Raw genomic sequence first — 17,456 nt, 5'->3', positions numbered from 1 at the left:
CCTCTCAGCATTGCGAGGCGCACACAGAGCTACGAGGAGGAAGCGTGCGCCCGGTTGTGAGGGAGAGAGGAACAACTGCGGGGGAGATAATGCATTGTGTTGGTCTGAGAACAATATGTTAGCTGCGAGATTGCGTGTGTGCGTGTCAAGTGGAATCGTGTGAGAGTGTGTGTGCATGTGCGTGTGTGTGCCTAGCAGGGCTTGTGTGCGAATGTGGCAGCAGAAGGTTTTTTTTTTTTTTTTTTTTTTCACTTCCACACCTGAGTGCAGCTCTGCAGGAGTTAAGGCGGCGAACACGGAGGCCTCAGTCGAACGGTTTTCGCGTGTTTCCTCTTGTCTCGAGAGCCCAGCGAGTCCGGTGCACGTCCCCTCCAATAAAACCTTCCCAGCAAATAAAAAAAGAAACAACAAAATGGATTCTGTCTCTAACCGTTTTATTTATTTTTTTTGTTCGAGGCAAAGTGGAAGCTGGCAGCAGTCGTACAAATCCAAACAAGCCGGCAAACAAACCGAGAGCTAACACTTTACGAAGTTTCGAATAAATTAGGCCAGGATCTGGTACCACCTCAGAGCCTCATACAAGCAGCTTATGTGTGTCATGAATTACTAAGTAGTAATATTTGGGGCTTCTCACAGCCATCAAACAGCTGAGGCTTAATTTCCTGAGACTTGCCCCGGAGTGTCCAGGAAAGTGGGCTGTCTGAGCCGCCATCTGAGGACTGAGAGGCGTCTGTCCCCTCCGTGGGATTGTGATATATTAGAAATGTGTGATATGTGTTCTGTTACAGATCCGCAGTCATTCATCTACCCCACTGTGCTAAATAATAATAAACTTGTGCCCTTGTGCTGTATTTTACTCTACACTTTTATATAGAAATGTTGGACCTCACAGGATTTATATAACAGCTGTAGTCGGTAGTTACTTTTCATATTACGATTTTACAAAATAAGAACTAAACCAGTGCTTTTTGAGTTATCACAATAAAAGATGTTTCTACATGAAGCCTCTCGTCGCCATTCAGAGGTCAAAGAGTCGAGCAGAGAGAGATTCCCTCGAAACATCTCGGATGGTTTCGTGCAGATAGCTGTCGAACGTCCACAAAGCTAAAAAAGCTAAATGATCGAAAAAGAAAATACTACAGAGAAAAAGATAACCACAACATCTTTTTTATTCTATCGTGTTATGACCCTTCAGATTTATCTTGTGAGCCTTTGGAAGGAGCCGACCCCAAGTTCCAAACCACTTCTTCCATTGATGCATCAGTATCAATACAGTAAAAATCTACTGTTTAAGATTGGTTACACTTTATAATCAGTATTTATTAATCTATTATAAAGGTTTATAAACACCAGCTGCAGCTTTACAATAAAAAATGTCTTAATAAATGATTTACAAACCATTTCTTTGTTTGTTAACAGTGAAATAACTATGAATTTGCTTGTTAATGTTTGGTATTATTAAGTGTTACCCTACAATTTCCTTCAGAACGTGTACTTTTACTCTGGAACTGATTATATCTCTTTGATTTACTCAGATAGCAATTTTTAATGCAGGACTTTTACCTGCAATGAAGTTTTTCTTCCACTAATATATAGTAAGTCGAAGTCACACCCCTCTCGGCGGACAACCATGGGACCTCGAATGGCAGAAGACAAATAATTGTTTTGGTCCCGTTTGAATTGTGCCCTGAATCACTAGTATGTAAGTCAATTTAAAAAGACTTTTTTTCAATTTGAGAAAGTCGCAGTTTTTCACTAATGCGTAATTACTAAGTAATTCCAGCCAATAGACACAAAAATGACTTTGTCTTGTTTAACACTCACCAAAACCAAAAACTTAAACCGTGTCGAGCTAGTTCCATATTCGCCGCTCACAGAACTGACGGACTCTCCTTTCGATTAATTGCAGCTTCCAATATGGCCACATTTATTGAGATTTTACATTTTTTCGGCACTGAGGTGGCGGCCATTGTTGTTGACGTATGTTGAGCAGGACGATGTGGTTTGCTGAGCAGTTTAACACAGAACTGAAGAGACATTAATATATTATATATCATGTCTGGTTAAATTCTAATATAAATTATATTATATTTTACTCTATCTACGGCAAACTGGGACTTTCTTGACTTGCAAAATGATCTTTGAAATTGAGATTATGTGTAACTCATACAATAGGCGGGACTTCCCCCTCTATAAAGACACAGATCATTTAGTCGGTTGAAACAGGTACCGATACAGATAATCGTTTACTTACTCATCCCTACTAAAAACTATAAATCCATTATTCATTTTTTCTAATAAAACAAAAAAAAAAAACAGCTGCCTCCTGTGGCTTAACACACTGCTATTAGACGGATGGGAGTGAACCAATCAAAATAATGAGCTGAAACTCTCTTTTAAGCTCCATAAAGCCGAGGGGAGCTGCAGAATCAGGTGATAACTCTCTGTATACGAGGACAACCTTTCACATTGTCACTTGATGCATTGTTATTATAAAAGTATCAATTATGGGGTGAAAATACTTCTTCCACTGTGGCTTCAAACCCAGAATTTAAAAGAAAAAAGAGAAACACACACGACCGGCTGTGGTAAAATACTTTTATAGAGCAGTAATCCATATCTGAAATATAGCATCCAAGCAGAACAGCTCTGTTATTGTACAGAACTCAACTCACTCATTTTCTCGATTTTATATATGCTTTTTTTTTCTGTAAATATGTTGATGTGGTTAAGTGTGTGATTGTGTGTCTGTGTGTGTGTGTGCGTGTGTGTGCGTGTGTGCGTGCGCTGTATGTGCATGTAGACACGTGTAGTAGCTTTTCATCAATTACAGTATATTAAAAGTTTTAAATACAGGTCATAATAATTCTTTTTTTTTTTTTTTAAATGTCTCTGGATATAAAAGCTGGTGTTCTGACCCTCATTAGTCCATTAATGAAGATGAATCCTCCCCCTCTCTGTCTTCGTCTTCTCTCTTCATAAACTCTGTTCACTTCATCTTTTATAAATACTCTGCTGTATTGCCTCTTGTACTTTGCCCCCTTGCCCCCGTCCGCCCCTCTGTACAGTTGATTCTCTTTATATCTCTCTAATTGCTTCCTAACTCTGAGTCATATTGTGGACTGAACTTTTGCTTTTATTTGACTTCAGCACTTTTACTTTCCTGCGCCAGTATCAGACCCATAAGTGCTGAAGAGGCATTTTAAGAGCAGTAACAACATGTGCGCCCCGATCAAATCATTCCCATCAACTCCAACGGCAGCAGCTAAAATCATAACCTTTGTAACTCCTTCTCCTCCCACAGTTTTGTGTTTGCATTTTAATTCTCCAGTTCATTCCGCACTTGTTTTTTTTAATCAGATCTCCATCATTTCGTGTTTTTTTCTTTCTCTTTTTCTAAGAAGGGTACGCAATGCATTACAGTATCAAAACGTCTTTAGCTCGGGCCTCCAGCGCTCAGAGGAACCAGAAGCATTTCTTCCTGTTCTTCTTGGTGGTGGCAGGGGGTCGCACCGCTTGGGGGGAGTCTTGTTGGTGCGGTGTGGTGGGCTGGGGAGTGGCGGGCTGTGGCATGCCCTCGGGAGGGTCGCCCACCTTCCATGTGCGTACCACCTGGCCTTCCTGCAGACGGAAGTCATGCTCTACACTACAAAGGGAAAGAGAGAAAGAGACGATGCGGGAAAAGTTCAGTGATTTGAGTTTAAACCAGTAAAAACTGATGTGGACTACAGGACAGCATAAACAAACACAACACTGACATGCAGTCTCTGATAACGCCATGCTGGTGGTGTTGTTCCTGGTACATCAAGATTACTGCAGCCATCACAGGACCATCATTGCAACTAACCAATCACGCTGCGGTGATGTCATAGGACCATCATTTCAACTTACGACAAGGCAATAAAGTCCAACTCTGAAGCAAGTGAGCCCTCTACGATAAGTTTTCAGAACCAAGACGTTCACAAAAAATGCCATATCCACTGCCCTCCACTCAGTCTTCACACACCTTGAGAGTGCTCAACACCGGAGCCCCCCATGGCTGTGTGCTCGGTCACCTCCGGTTCACACTGTACACCCATGACTGCATTCCCAGACCTCAAGAGAACTTCAATGTGAAGTATGCAGATGACACCACCATTATTATAAACAACGATTAGAGTTCATGTTGGGAGGAAATCAGCAATCTTGCAGAGTGGTGCACAGAGAACAATCTACTGCTCAACGTCAGCAAATCCAAGGGGCTGATAGTTGCTTTTAGAAAAAAGACGGTGAAGACAGACACCCATGTCTACATCAGTGGACTTTAGTGGAGGTTTAGTAAAACATGGTGCTGCTTTCAATATATAGCCTTTCACAAAATGAAACTTGTGTTTGAACGGATAACTTCTCCCATGTGTGTTATTTCCTAGTCCTAGTCTATGACATTACTAAAGCGTGCTTGGTCCGTTGCAATGATGTTCCAGCAGCATTTATTATAATGTTCCTGGAACAACACCAACATGGCGATATTGTGCACACTGACATAAAGTATCATCGCCTTCTTAGTCGAACAGTTGCCTATTTTCATGACAGCACTGACGGTGTATCAAACATTTACAGTTGTTTCTGGCCGACTGATGAATAAAAGTAAATTTTCACCCTCTTTTAGCTCCATTTTTAGTCTCCTCCAATTCCTGAAGGAAATATCTGGCTCTTTAGCTGCTAAATGTGCCACTGTGTTCCCCAGCTATAATAGCCAACTGTGTGTGTTTGCCATTTTGTGCCGACCAGGTACAACAGGTTTTTCAAGCTTTTCTCTGAAAACTAATCAGCCTTTTGCCACGTTGAACACTGCAGAGGTAATGTCAATAATAAGAATGCACACAGCACAAGACACAAGAAAAAACTAGAGTGAAAAGCATCACAGAGAAGTAGTGGAGTCTCCCACATCTGCCACTTCCTAGTGGACAATAATGAAGTGAATCAAGCTCTGAAATGCTGAGTATCACAGAAATGTTGCAGCGCAATCCCAGGGCTGCAGTTGACATACACACACTGCAAACGGAAAGTCAGCAAAGGTGCATTGTCAGTCACATGACAGTATAGCTTAGGGGCTTCGCTGCCGAAATGAGATGTGAACTCTGATGCACCCCTGCAGAAGCTATAGGTAAAGGTAAGCAATAATAAATGAATGCATCTGCAATAAAAGCGATAAAGACAATATTTGCTTGGTGAATTACTTTTGTCAGCAGTTACATGTTGGGTAAGCTTCCCCCCCACCCCGTGAACTGATTCTATTTCCCCCTACTTTTCTTTTTTTTTATTCATTTTACTCTGCCGCTATTCTTGCTTATTATGCAGTGGCCTAGTTAGCTGGTGTTTCTCATCACGGCACAGATGCTGGAAATAAAGAGGACTCCCTCGGTTGAGGATACGAGGAGAGAAGTGCTGCAGAGGAAACAAGGAGGACCGAGCTCAGCAGCAGCAGCAGCAGCAGCAGCAGCAGCAGGGCCCGGAGAAGAACAATGAGGACTCTCACATTCATATCCATCTGACTTCATACCTCCCACTCCCTCAGTCACTTAAATACTTCACGCTGGATGCCCACTAGTAATCTAAAAAAACAGGTGAAACATCAAACTCCAGACAGGAGCACAGTGCAGGTACCGGTCAGAGTAAACAGCGAAAAAGTGAGTGGGTACAGAGAGCAGTGGAGAGGATTTCTTCCCTCCGCAATATTTACAGCAGGTAGGAGAAAAAACGCCACTTCAACTAAACCTCTTTGTGGCAGCTGGGACTGCTTCACAGCTTGAAACCAACCTCCAAAGCTGTGTAAAACGAGGCGCTAGTCAGTAGCAAACTAAGTGATAAGAGTCGGTTGCTGCTGTTCTACCTCCCTGAAATGAATAGAGTAAATGAAGTCCTCCGTCCCCCCATCTTCGCAGCTTTCCCTATTTGTGCCACCATACAGCTTCCTATAGAGCTCCCCAGTGGCTCTCGCCCTGCGTCCGCTGTGTTCCCTCTTTGTGAAAATGAATAGCCCTAGTCCACAGCTCTGTGTGATGAAGGCACATTGGCGCTGTAGGGAGCTGTCCACCCTCAACCTTAATTATCTGCACACTGAGCCCACAAACTGTGGCAGGCAGGATGCTGTGAACCTAACACAGCTCTTTCCGCTGCTCTTCCTCTGTTCTCTGCTCACATCTACGCTTTTCTGGCTCCGGGCTGCGCCCCACCTCGGGTCTTGCCTCCGGGCAAATTAGGTGTGTTTTACAGATGATACGGGTTTCAGAGAGAGATGATGGCGCTGGTGTGTTGACCTGAGCTCATAGGTGGCCGTTTGCAAAGCCCATTCCACCCAGAGTGGAACCAAAGCTGAAAGGAATGTGTTTTTTTCCCCGCAGGAGTTTGTTGTGCACACTTGGATGTTTGACCTTTGCTTTGCAGGATGATGGATGTGCAGAGTGTGACACTAGAAGGCTGTTTTGCGCATTAATCTGCTCAAGGTTGCGTGATAGTGTGGAAGTCAATCATGATCCAATATGCAACAACAGAGGAGATGACAGCATTTTAGTAACTTAGGCTTGACTTCACTTTCTTAAGGAAAGTTCAGTGTCATAAACACGGCCAACACCGGAGTTTGTCACAGTCTCAAGATTAGAAATACTTCAGAGAATATATAATTTTTGCTCAGGTGTAGTTTCTTTATGTCGAGAGATCATAAAACTATAACAAAAATCTTGAGTTGTCTCAATAACAAGGTTTAAATAAGACAAACTGAAAACAAGGTAAACAAAGAGATGGGTCCAACATAGATAGATGTATAGTTAAAGGATAAGTTCGCTCAAAAAGAAATATTCGGTCATTATCTCCTCTCCCTCGCGCCGATGGAAAGTCAGGTGAAGCCTTCACATTAAACCTTCAAAACAGCCTTGCAGCATTTTCCTAAACAACTGAAGAAGATGGGGACTTGTTTCAAAACGCAAAACAACGAATTACAAGGGAAAGAAAATAAATACAATGGCTCCATACAGCCATGAAAATAATCATCCCATTAACTGACAGTGATAATAGCTGTCAGTCGCGGCTGTGACGACCTCAGAGTTTACTCATCAAAGTCAACACACCTGCAGGAAAAGCTGCATCTCTGTTGCTGTAAAGCTCGTGTCAGTACACTATCCATTCCCACTGTGTGACCTTACTTATTCCATCCGAAGAGATTTACTGTTCAAATCTCCCTTTTTTTTTTTTTTTTTTATCATTTTTGAATTGGGAGACAGTGACCTTGCCCAAGAGCACTACCCCAGCGCATCTCTAGAGGGGGTTGAATCAGCAGATTTGTAGTTACAACGTTATTTGCCTGGAACTCAAGGTTATCCACGACTGTCAGTTAGAACAAGAGGAATAAAATGAACGATAATATTGCGAATATCACCGGCACTTCTTGGGTCCACGGCCCTTTTTTATTTTTCTGTTTTGCTGCAGTCAGATGACACATAAGTGCGGGTGGTCAGAAGAAAAGAGCACGCCGCTGCACTCTCCGTGGATGAGGGTATTAAGTGCAGTCAGACTGGATTCGGGCAAAAAAGTTTGACAAGCTGAAAACAATATTCTAAACCAGTATTTTAGAATAATAAAAGCATGGGGGTTGAGAGGGGCTTCATCTCTATTTCATCCTTCCATCCATAAAACATTCATACAGCAGCAGCGGCGGCAGGAGATCATCATTTCTCCTCCGTCTCTCCTCCTCTGTGCCGCTGCTGAGTGGCGGAGGAGACACTTTGAGCAGAAATATAGCCGCGCGAAGGCAATCAACTCAAAATATCTTTGCAATTTTCTCTCCTATAGGCTGAATATCTTTTTTTCTTTCTTTCTTTCTTTTTGTAAAAAAGAGAACATTTCATTTTCGGCAGGAATTACACGAGCAGTCGATCTCTGCTCGTTTGTGATGAGCTACCGCACACGACCGGTGCATGTATGTGCCAACACACAACACAACAGATAAATGTGCACAGCCATCTCCTGTGACCCCCACAACCCCTCAGCATCCACACACACACACACACACACACACACACACCCAACAGCCTTCCTATTACTCCTCAGGAGAACAGGCTGTACCCTGAGGTATTAAACTCTCCTCGGACTATTACTCTGAGACGGTCCCGTCAGCTGCTTGGCTGTCACACGGCGTCCCAAACTGTGGTCGGACTTTTAAAAGATCCTTCCCCGATACAACAGCATCAGGATTCAGATTGCACCGATTCTGGAGCGGGATGTAAACAGAGTGTCACACAGTCTGACATTTGGTTCTGGCTCATGATTGTAATTCATCCGACCGGGCGCGATTTCGTTCGGCTCATCCATTTCAATGAACTCTGCGGCAGAATGACGCTGAATGCTTAATGATAAAAAAAGTCTTCCTCAGATATTGTTTCGTGTACTGCCTCAGTGTTGTTCCAGCACGATTGTGTACTGTATATGTTCTGAATTCTGTTAATTAGCTGCAGGTTTCGCCACGGTGCACGACTAATTTTTTATTGCTCTTAAGGCGAAAGTTAAGGTAAATAATGCCTTAAAATAAAGGAAAAGTAGTGGTGTGTGACAGGAAGTGTATAGCATGGATCAATACTTTACGAGGTAGTTAAGTTAGGGATCATTTGGATGTATGAGGAAAATGTGGCCTGTTTTACCATCACCTTATATCTGATTTTTGGGTCATTGTCCACTGGTGACTGCAGCTTTTCTGGCTGTAAATCACTTTCCAATCTTTTGTGGATGATGCGGATATGTCCAAATATATCTAGGCCTTGTGTTGATATCAACACAGACAAAGTCATGGTTATAGATGAACCCTCCTCCTTCTCCTGCAACCTCTGCCCAGCAGCCAGCCTTCACCTACACCCAACACCACGCCGAGTGTTTCCAGCAGGTGAGAACGTGTCTAACAATCTCCTGGTTGAGTGCTGCATGTGTGAAAGGGCAGGGGCACGGGAGTTCATATGTGAAAACTGCTCATGTTAAACATAAAGTAGAGCATTAGTTTGCAGCTGGTATTTGGTCAAAAACCAAGTATTAAATAAAGAGAAGATTTGACGTAATGACGATGCTACATTATAGTTATTTTTACAGTTCAGGGGACCGTGGATATCTGTACCAAACCATTAGATGTTTAATTAAAAAAAATCCCAAACATCAACCCACTGTGGTGCTAGAGGAAAGGTCAGCTGATCACCAAACTCAGCAGGATTCTTCCTCCTGACGGACCATCAGTCTGACATCACCAACCATTCTGGCCAGCCTAGAAAACCGTCTCAAGGTTGGTTGATTTTGTTTTAACCTTGTGAGGGTTGGCAGGTGTTGATATAGAAGGTAAAGGTACATTTATTGTCACAAGGGTTTAAAAAGTCAATTAATGTTTGAGTCCTTGAGTCCAGCTTCTTCTATTTTAGACAATGGAGTGATTAGGATGCGTTCAGGAATCTCACAGCCTCGGGAGTGAAGCTGCTCTGTAGTCTGGTGGTACGGCAGCGGACACTTCTGTATCTTTTGCCAGAAGGCAGCAGGGTGAACAGACTGTGGCTGACTTGGGTGGATGGGTAGGTGTCATCTTTTAGTGTCCTTTTGGCTCTGTGTCAGTGGAGGATGGTGCAGGATGCAGTCATGACACTTCGTAGGTGTGTAATTAAGATACTCACGGTTCAGAACGTGAGCGCGTCGATGGGCGCTGTGACGAGCTGGCGTCTAGTTTACAGTAAGTTTTTGAACAATGTCTGATATCTGGAAATAACATAATTAAATCAGTGTGTCAGGACGACAGCCTCGGCTCAGGGTAATGAAGTTGTGATCATGAGAAACTGTCTTACATCTAAAGATAATGAGATAATTAAGGCGTCGTCTCAGGCTAGACACCCCGTCAGCTTGTTTACAATCAAAGGTTTAATGTTGTCTGATTTATTTTACATATCGACAGCTGGCTGGGGCACCTTTCCGTCTGATCGACTGCGATTGACAGCGAGCAATCGGAGGAGGGGAGACAGAAATCACTCATCTTTGCATTTCAACGCCTCTATTCATCGAGCTCACAGAGGTTCTCGGAAAAAAAGAAATCTCATCGGGGAAACTGAAGACACACAGAAGACTTCACTTAGTGGACTCAGGCAAGAAGCATTATTTCAGTTTTGTATGGCTGGGAGGAGACAGTGTGACGGAGCAAGAAAGGACAGACACCGACGCTGTTAACATGACTAATACCTCAGGGACACATCATCACATGATTTATGCGATCCACGTCGGGGTTTGACTATGCGATATAATTTATGCTAATCACGGGATGCTAACAGCTTAAACGCACATCACGGCCAGTCAGCTCACATTACGCCACGCACCTCTCAGCACAGGACAGAACAGTATATTGTACCGAAACTATGTGCGCAAGGATACGAATGCTCAAGGTCAATACATTTTGGCTTAATAACTGAGTGCTGAAGTGCTTGGCAGCGACTCAGAGTAAACAAGGGGGGGTTTTAAATAAAGTAACCTTGTTCGGCTTTAATGTTACAGCCTCTCCCTCCGTCTTTGTCCTCCTGCTTGCATCTTTTTTTCTTCCCCCCCCCCCCCATTGTGTGATAATGAATGCCAAATATTTACATTTTCATAGCAATTACCCGGAAAGATTTCACTAATGCGACCTTATCAACGACCTCTGGCTCTTTCCACCGAGCTTTGTTTTTCAAAAAATCAACAGCACAGCCCTTTTTCCCAACGAGAGGCAAAAAAGAAAAAGGGCAGCCGCTCACCTCGTCTGTATTTCTCTCCACGTGCATAAATAAATCACACAGAAATGTCGTTGATTGAAGAGACCAGATGAAGAACCTGGCAGGTGTAAGATCAGAAGAGAAGAAAATCCCCTTGCATCATACAAAGCTTTTTTTTGTACATAAAGAGCAAGTGAGGTAAAGATTGATTACAGAGGAAACATAAGCTAGGGATGAGGAAATAAAAGCAGATGTAGGCCGGGAGCTTACGGTCCCATCAGAGTCAGCCTGTACCAGCTTAAGACTTGACCCGCTATTGTGGTCTAACTCTCGGTGCTTTGTTTACTCTGCAGAGCTCATTGTGCCATGGGAAGATGCCGTACAAAATGCATAAATGAGACAAGCTTTGCACACACCGAGCCAGCAGCCAAGAGCGGGGCTGGCAGTCCTGAGCATCCAGGATCTGTTCTGTGGGAAAAAGAAAAAAAAACAAAAAAAGCTGTCCACTGTGAATTCACACTCATTACTGGTTTACTTTGGGACTTCACTGTGCCTGCGCGCTGCTAACACCCTAACTGCTTCTGTCAGGTGTAAACCGGTCACTGAAAGCACCACAGAAGAGGTTGTGATGGCAACACAAATAGGACGGGCACGGCTAACGACGGACACGACGAAATAAATGAAAACATTTTTGCAATTATTGACTTTTTGGTGACTTGGAGGCAGCAGAAACAAGCTGTCAACACACCATCTGACATATTGTGTCGGGTTTTTTTTAAAGTTAAGTTTGGAAAATATGCTTGAAATGAAAAAAGGCACTGCAGCTGGCCAGTAAATAGTCTGGTACACAACCCCCCCTGTAAGTCGGTGAGTTGCGATTTCTTTTTGTAAGCCAGATAGCTGATTATCTGTTCACAACCGTGCAGAGCTGTCTTGCTCGATAACTCACAGTTCCATATTGATTTCCTGATTGATTGATTTTAAATTGCTTCTTTCAATTTGAGTTAGTTACACCTTTCTCTTTCTATTCAAAATCCTAAACCTGTCATCCTGACTTAACACTCAGCTCGCCCATTGTATCCCCCAGAACACAAAGTCAAATCGGATGTGTGAGACATACATTGGATTTCAGACTAAAGAAGTACGAGGAGGTGATGCACACCATTTTTTTTTATCCTTTATTTATGCAGCAGCACCCAATAATTCATGACTGCTGTATTTAAGATTGTTTGACTGAGAGGATGTTCACTTAACTAAGATGTGTGTCCTATCTGTGATCCAATAAAATGTTTGTTTTTTTCTGAACAAAATGTACGGTCAAGTGATTCCAGTATGTTTTGGTGCAGTTTTAAGCATTTTTTGAAATGTTGGAACAATAATAATTATCAGAATGATATCATGAATCCCAATTATTCAGGCCACAACAATCATGACATGAAATTGTTGTCTCATGCCTATGTACAATGGAGACATTTACTCTCAGTACTCATGTTATAATGTAATAGTGAGCATGTTGAACACTGCAGTTGTTGGATCAACCAATCGCAAAGATTTTAATTTGTGTTCTTTAGAGATATCGGTCGACAGATTGAGTTAGATCTGGACTGAACTAGGCTAGCTGTTCCTGTTTCCATACTAAGCTAATCAAAGGCTATAAAATTCTCATCTAACTCTTAAAATCTTTGTGAAGTAAAGGGGAACAGAAGTGTCGGCCGGTGGAGTCGAGTCTGCAGTTTCACCTGTATTGGCTGGTGTTGTTTCTCAATCACCGGGCAGGAAAGTCTGAGCTTGCACGATTAACCTCCTCTGTTTCTGTGGCCCATGAGCTGCTGAACATGTCATTGCAATTCAGTGGGAGTCTGAGCATGAGGAGAGTTTCAGTGCAGTTAAACCCGAGTCAGGGCAGATCCGTGTCGATAATAGCCGCGCGCTGGCATTGAGGAAATTGGACCGAAATGTACTGTTCGGCTTCCCGGGGCTGTTGTGAGCCAAATTTAGTGCAACATATGTGACGAGGTGTGCTTACCCAGTCTGTCCTAACGTCCACGCCAGGATTTTTTCCTCAGCTTGCGCCCACAGTGGATATTTATCCAACGCTCAGCAGTCAGTAGACACAAAACTTTTCCCTGTTATTAGGACATTTTTGTGAGCTATTAATTGTCGAAACATCACCAGGATATCACAGCGATAAAGCAACCGTACAGTAAGTCCGCCAAGGTGAATTAAAAGGCAAAAGGTGACGGCTGGCTGCACGCAGTACTTGTTTGTCCTCAGCACCACTGAGGTATTGAGTGATAGCTGCTGGAGCGGAAGGCTCTGATGGATGAGAGGCTATAGAGGAGATCTCAGAGAGAGGGGTGTGATGGCAGGGTGGCAGTTTGCCACCTGTGAAAAAAACAAAAGCCAGCAGTCGAGATCCATCCATCTTTATCTCTGTCACACCCATTCATAAACACACACAAGCGCGCTGAGGCATTCCTCATAGTTCTGTTTGTGTGAAGGGGGGTGTGTTATTTGTTTCACCTCTCTGGCTCTCGGAGGTGGGACGGATAACGACGGTCTCAAGGGGTAATGAAGATTTAGGGCGAAGGTGAGCCGTGGGGAGGATCGTTGGAGGGTGTGTGCAGAGATGCAGAAAATAGGGAGCAGATCGACGTGAGGGGATGAGGAATGAGGTCAGACGCAAATGACAGACATATTTAACAGAACGAGGGTAGGTTGTTTTGTTTCCTCTGACGAACACTTTCCAAGGTTTGTAAAAGCGGCTTCTGTGTCCAAAAGATTCACAGAGCAACAAGTAAAGAAAAAAATGGAGGAAATTAATATGTTCGCAAAGTTTAAAGTCGATTTTAATCCGCATTTGTATGTAAATTATACTATTTACTGATAAAGATCTTGTGACGTGGTTGAAGTCGACTTTAGTTGTGTATTTTTTTAATGTATATAAAACATAAAGATATTCAGGTAGACAGAGATATGGTGCAAAACAAGCTTTTTTGGCGGTAAGTGACGGTATTAAATTGTTCAAAAGTCACCTAGATATTGCCGCGATAATGCTTTTTCTTTTTCTTCACCATCTTTACTTATTTCTGTCCTCATGCTGCTGTAACACCCAGACTTTCCCTTCTGTGGGATCAATAATGAATTGTCTTATCTTATCAATGTTAAATAGTCATTTACTAATGCTTTATGGATCAGTGAATTCAGATGTATTAGATGTTCATTTTGTTAATAAGCTGATTGTGGTCAGGATGCCACAGTAAGTGGTCGGTTGGTCCTTTGGTTGGCTTAATTCCTGATCAGCAGCCGGCTGCGAGCTTCCACTGCCTGCATCAGCAGACACAGCTGAGCAGGATGTGGTGTAGCTGATGTATTCGGTGCGTAACTCTTGAAATTTTAAACGTTGTGGTCTGCAGAGGCGGTTAACGAGTTCCCATAGGGGCCATGCTGAGAGCTTAAAGGTCCTATTTGTAAGATAGCAGATTTTTTGAAGATGAGACTCAGAAAATCAACTATCTAACAAAAAGGACCTTTAAACTAGCAAGAGAACTCGTGAGGAGATAAGTGGGAGGGAGTGATTGCACAGTGTAATGGTTGTAGAAAATGATGTGTATAGGTTAGTGCCCCGTGAACCTCTGCTATCACTGTGCTATTCAGTCCAACGCCAGGATGGATTTTCCACAAAAAAAAATGACAGTTTAATTATGGCACAAACAAAAGCGTAGCTGCCATAGCAAAACCAAAACTTGACGAGGCATTGTTTTCCAAGGTAACAGTCGACCAACTAAAAATACCCGTGGAAACTCAACACTGCAAATGAAAAGAACCTCAAAGAAAGTGAAGAGGGAGGGTGATAATAACCGAGGTAAAACGAGAGGGAACGCATGGGCATTCACTCAGTGGAGATGATCGGGTGAACAGACGGGCATTCACTCAATGGAGATGATCGGGTGAACAGACGGGCATTCACTCAATGGAGATGATCGGGTGAACAGACGGGCATTCACTCAATGGAGATGATCGGGTGACGTGTCAAAGTCTGTTTCCCTGTAGACTTTACCAGATCGGTAAATAACACAACCAACTAAAATTTCTCTGGATTCTTGCGGTTGATTTTTGCTTTGGAGAGTAGCCAGCCTGCTCGCGACATGGCTAACGCTGTCCTCTACTTCAGACCATTTATCCCGAAACCGACAATCTCACAATCACGGCCACTTCAACGCAGTCAGTGGACCAGCAGCTGTATGGATGTGAGAGAATAATAAGCAGCGTTTGCACTTCCCTCTCTCCTCTCTCACGCTCCCCCTCTTCATTCTTCTCGCGGTGACATCTGTTGTTGTTTGGTGTGAAACGACACTGTTAGTTTATTAATGTGCCGTCCAAATAATCAGAGAAAAGAGTTTCCCGACTGGAAAATTCACACTCGCGCCCCCTCAATTGGAAACAAGAACTCGTGGAGTCAGCGAAAATGTTGGTGTACGACTTGCCAACGATGATGTCATACACACAGAAACATGGCGTGTGAAACTAAATAAGGACAGTAACTGTTCTCCTTCCTCACAGTTCACATTTGTACATGTCATAGCCTGCGTAGCATATTGAAATTCCTACAAATATACAGTACGTTATATATCAGGAAGCTGAGGGGATGGTGCTGGAGTTAGAGTCGGAGAAGGCTGCCAAGCCAGTGACCACAGTTCAAGACTGCGTTTCAACACTTGGAAGTTTGGAAACTTCTGCATTTTTTTAAGGAAACTTTGGGAAAATTTCCAGCTGTGTTTGTGGCAACCAAAACAGATATTATAAGCCAAAAAAGACCTTTTCCTAACCCTAACTAAATGAAAACGTTTTGCCCAAACCTAACCAGAACATAAAAAAACAGCATTGTGACACATAAAATAGAAAGAAATGTTAAATTTCAACATATCCTCGGTTTGCAGAAATGTACACTGCCAACATTTTTTCTGGTTTGTCTTGTCCAATTTGGTGGTAGGAGCAGCTAAGGAACACAAGAAAGACAAGTATTAACACTACTGCCTGCAGACTAGTTCATTACTAATTCATTCTGAACCTTTGCTACCTTCATGCTGGAGGTGAACACCAGTTACAACCTGGCAACCCGAGAAAACATGTAACTTAAAACCGACCCATGAAGCATTAGCAAATGATTTACTACCAAAAACAAATAGTTACCATCATTACAAATTGGAGGCCATAAGCACTACTTAGACTATAGCAAGTGGAAACATATCCCTCACGTTAGCCATCAGCATTTAATATCTCATTTATCGACGATGTCTGATAATGACATGAGCGCGGAGCCAAAGCAGGGAGAAGATTGAGAGTGGGTGCCAGTGGAAAAGCTTTAGGGATCTAATTTAGCTGTGGGTGTGATTCTAGCGTGATTAGTATTTATATGACACATCATCCACATTAGGCAGTGCTTCCCTGTTCCACATGCCACTCTTGATCTTCCTCTCTCCTCCCCGTTTCAAAGACATGGCACATCGGTGATGGGCACCATCTGGCACTCACTGTTGGCACGAGCACGGCTCTGTGATTATTGCCAAACAGCACGAACAAGGGGTTCTCGCTCTCCCTCTTCTCTCGGTGTTGTCTCTCCCTCTGTTTCACACCCAGCCCTATATATGTCACGTCTTCACACCAACAAACTCGTGAGTGGCTGGATACACATTTGTAAGGACGAACAGCGATTTTACGGTCTCGTATCTCCGGTGAATGGTCTGGAGACAAATGTGCGCGGCTCCCACTTCACAACAAACACCGTGGCTGTTTTTTATGTAACTGTCGCGCTGTCAGAGGTGCAAAAGAAAAACAGAGTGTTTGGAACAAATAATGCTCTTCATTTCTATTTTCTTGTTTTCTCGCTGTGAAAATCTCGTGCCCCCGCTGGCTGAGCGTTTCCTCCGTGCAGTTTCATATGAATGAGAGTGATGCCGACAGTGTATTTTCTTCCTTCTCCCCTGTGAGCTGCCTGTTGCTCCGCGGCTCAGCCCTCAAGTAAAGATGGATTACTGCAGAAGAACTGCCTGCCCTGCCCTTTACACATTTCACACACACCACTTCTCCATTATCAGCTTCATCCATGGGGGAAGTGGTGCGCATGTGCACACACACACACACACACACACACACAGGTCTGAAGGCTCTGACAGGGTTGTTAGCAAAAGGTCAGTGTCAAGAATCTGACAAATCTTTCTTTAGAGAAACGAGAACCTCTCATATCCAGTTAAACTGAAAACACACCAGCTCTTTTTCTCCTCTCTTGTTGTCTTTCTATCGGTTTGTATTTAACTCTGTCTCTCTCTCTCTCTCCCTCTCTCCGGTTTTGGTTTAAGAAACGCAGCGAGGAAGAAATCTGTTTGTGTTCGTGATCAATTTCCCTGTCAGATATGGACGACCTGACAATTTGAGGAAATCCGGGCTGCGCGATCAGAGGATTATCCTGATGTTGCTCAGCTGAGGGGACTCAGCCTCAGGAAATGTAGTTTTTAAGGAGTCTCTCAAAATGTATACAGTTTATTTTCTTTTCTTCACAGCATGAATACAGTTTGTTAGCTAGCCATTTGTCATATTTGTCTTATTTCAACCATCATTTCGATCCTTTTAAATACAAACAACACACATTCAATGTGTTTCATTCTTGTAACTGCCTCTCGATGGCACGTTTTACCTTTCTACCTATGTGTAGTCCACCTT

At 43.1% G+C, this 17,456-nt stretch overlaps 1 protein-coding gene across 4 annotated transcripts in view; it reads right to left on the bottom strand.

The window, feature by feature from the left end:
* Positions 1-2,584: 2,584 nt before the first annotated feature.
* The window catches only part of LOC115592478 (mucin-5AC), a 40,666-nt gene continuing 25,794 nt past the window's right edge, over positions 2,585-17,456 (bottom strand). For all 4 annotated transcript variants that reach the window (XM_030435260.1, XM_030435263.1, XM_030435262.1 and 1 more), the window contains one exon: positions 2,585-3,646. In XM_030435260.1, coding sequence (XP_030291120.1) covers positions 3,457-3,646 — 190 coding nt within the window. In that variant the 3' untranslated portion in view covers positions 2,585-3,456. The remainder of the gene's footprint in view (positions 3,647-17,456) is intronic.

The sequence above is a fragment of the Sparus aurata genome, chromosome 12 (assembly GCF_900880675.1).
Source record: "Sparus aurata chromosome 12, fSpaAur1.1, whole genome shotgun sequence".
Taxonomy (NCBI): domain Eukaryota; kingdom Metazoa; phylum Chordata; class Actinopteri; order Spariformes; family Sparidae; genus Sparus; species Sparus aurata.
This window is presented reverse-complemented; position numbering and strand designations above follow the sequence as displayed.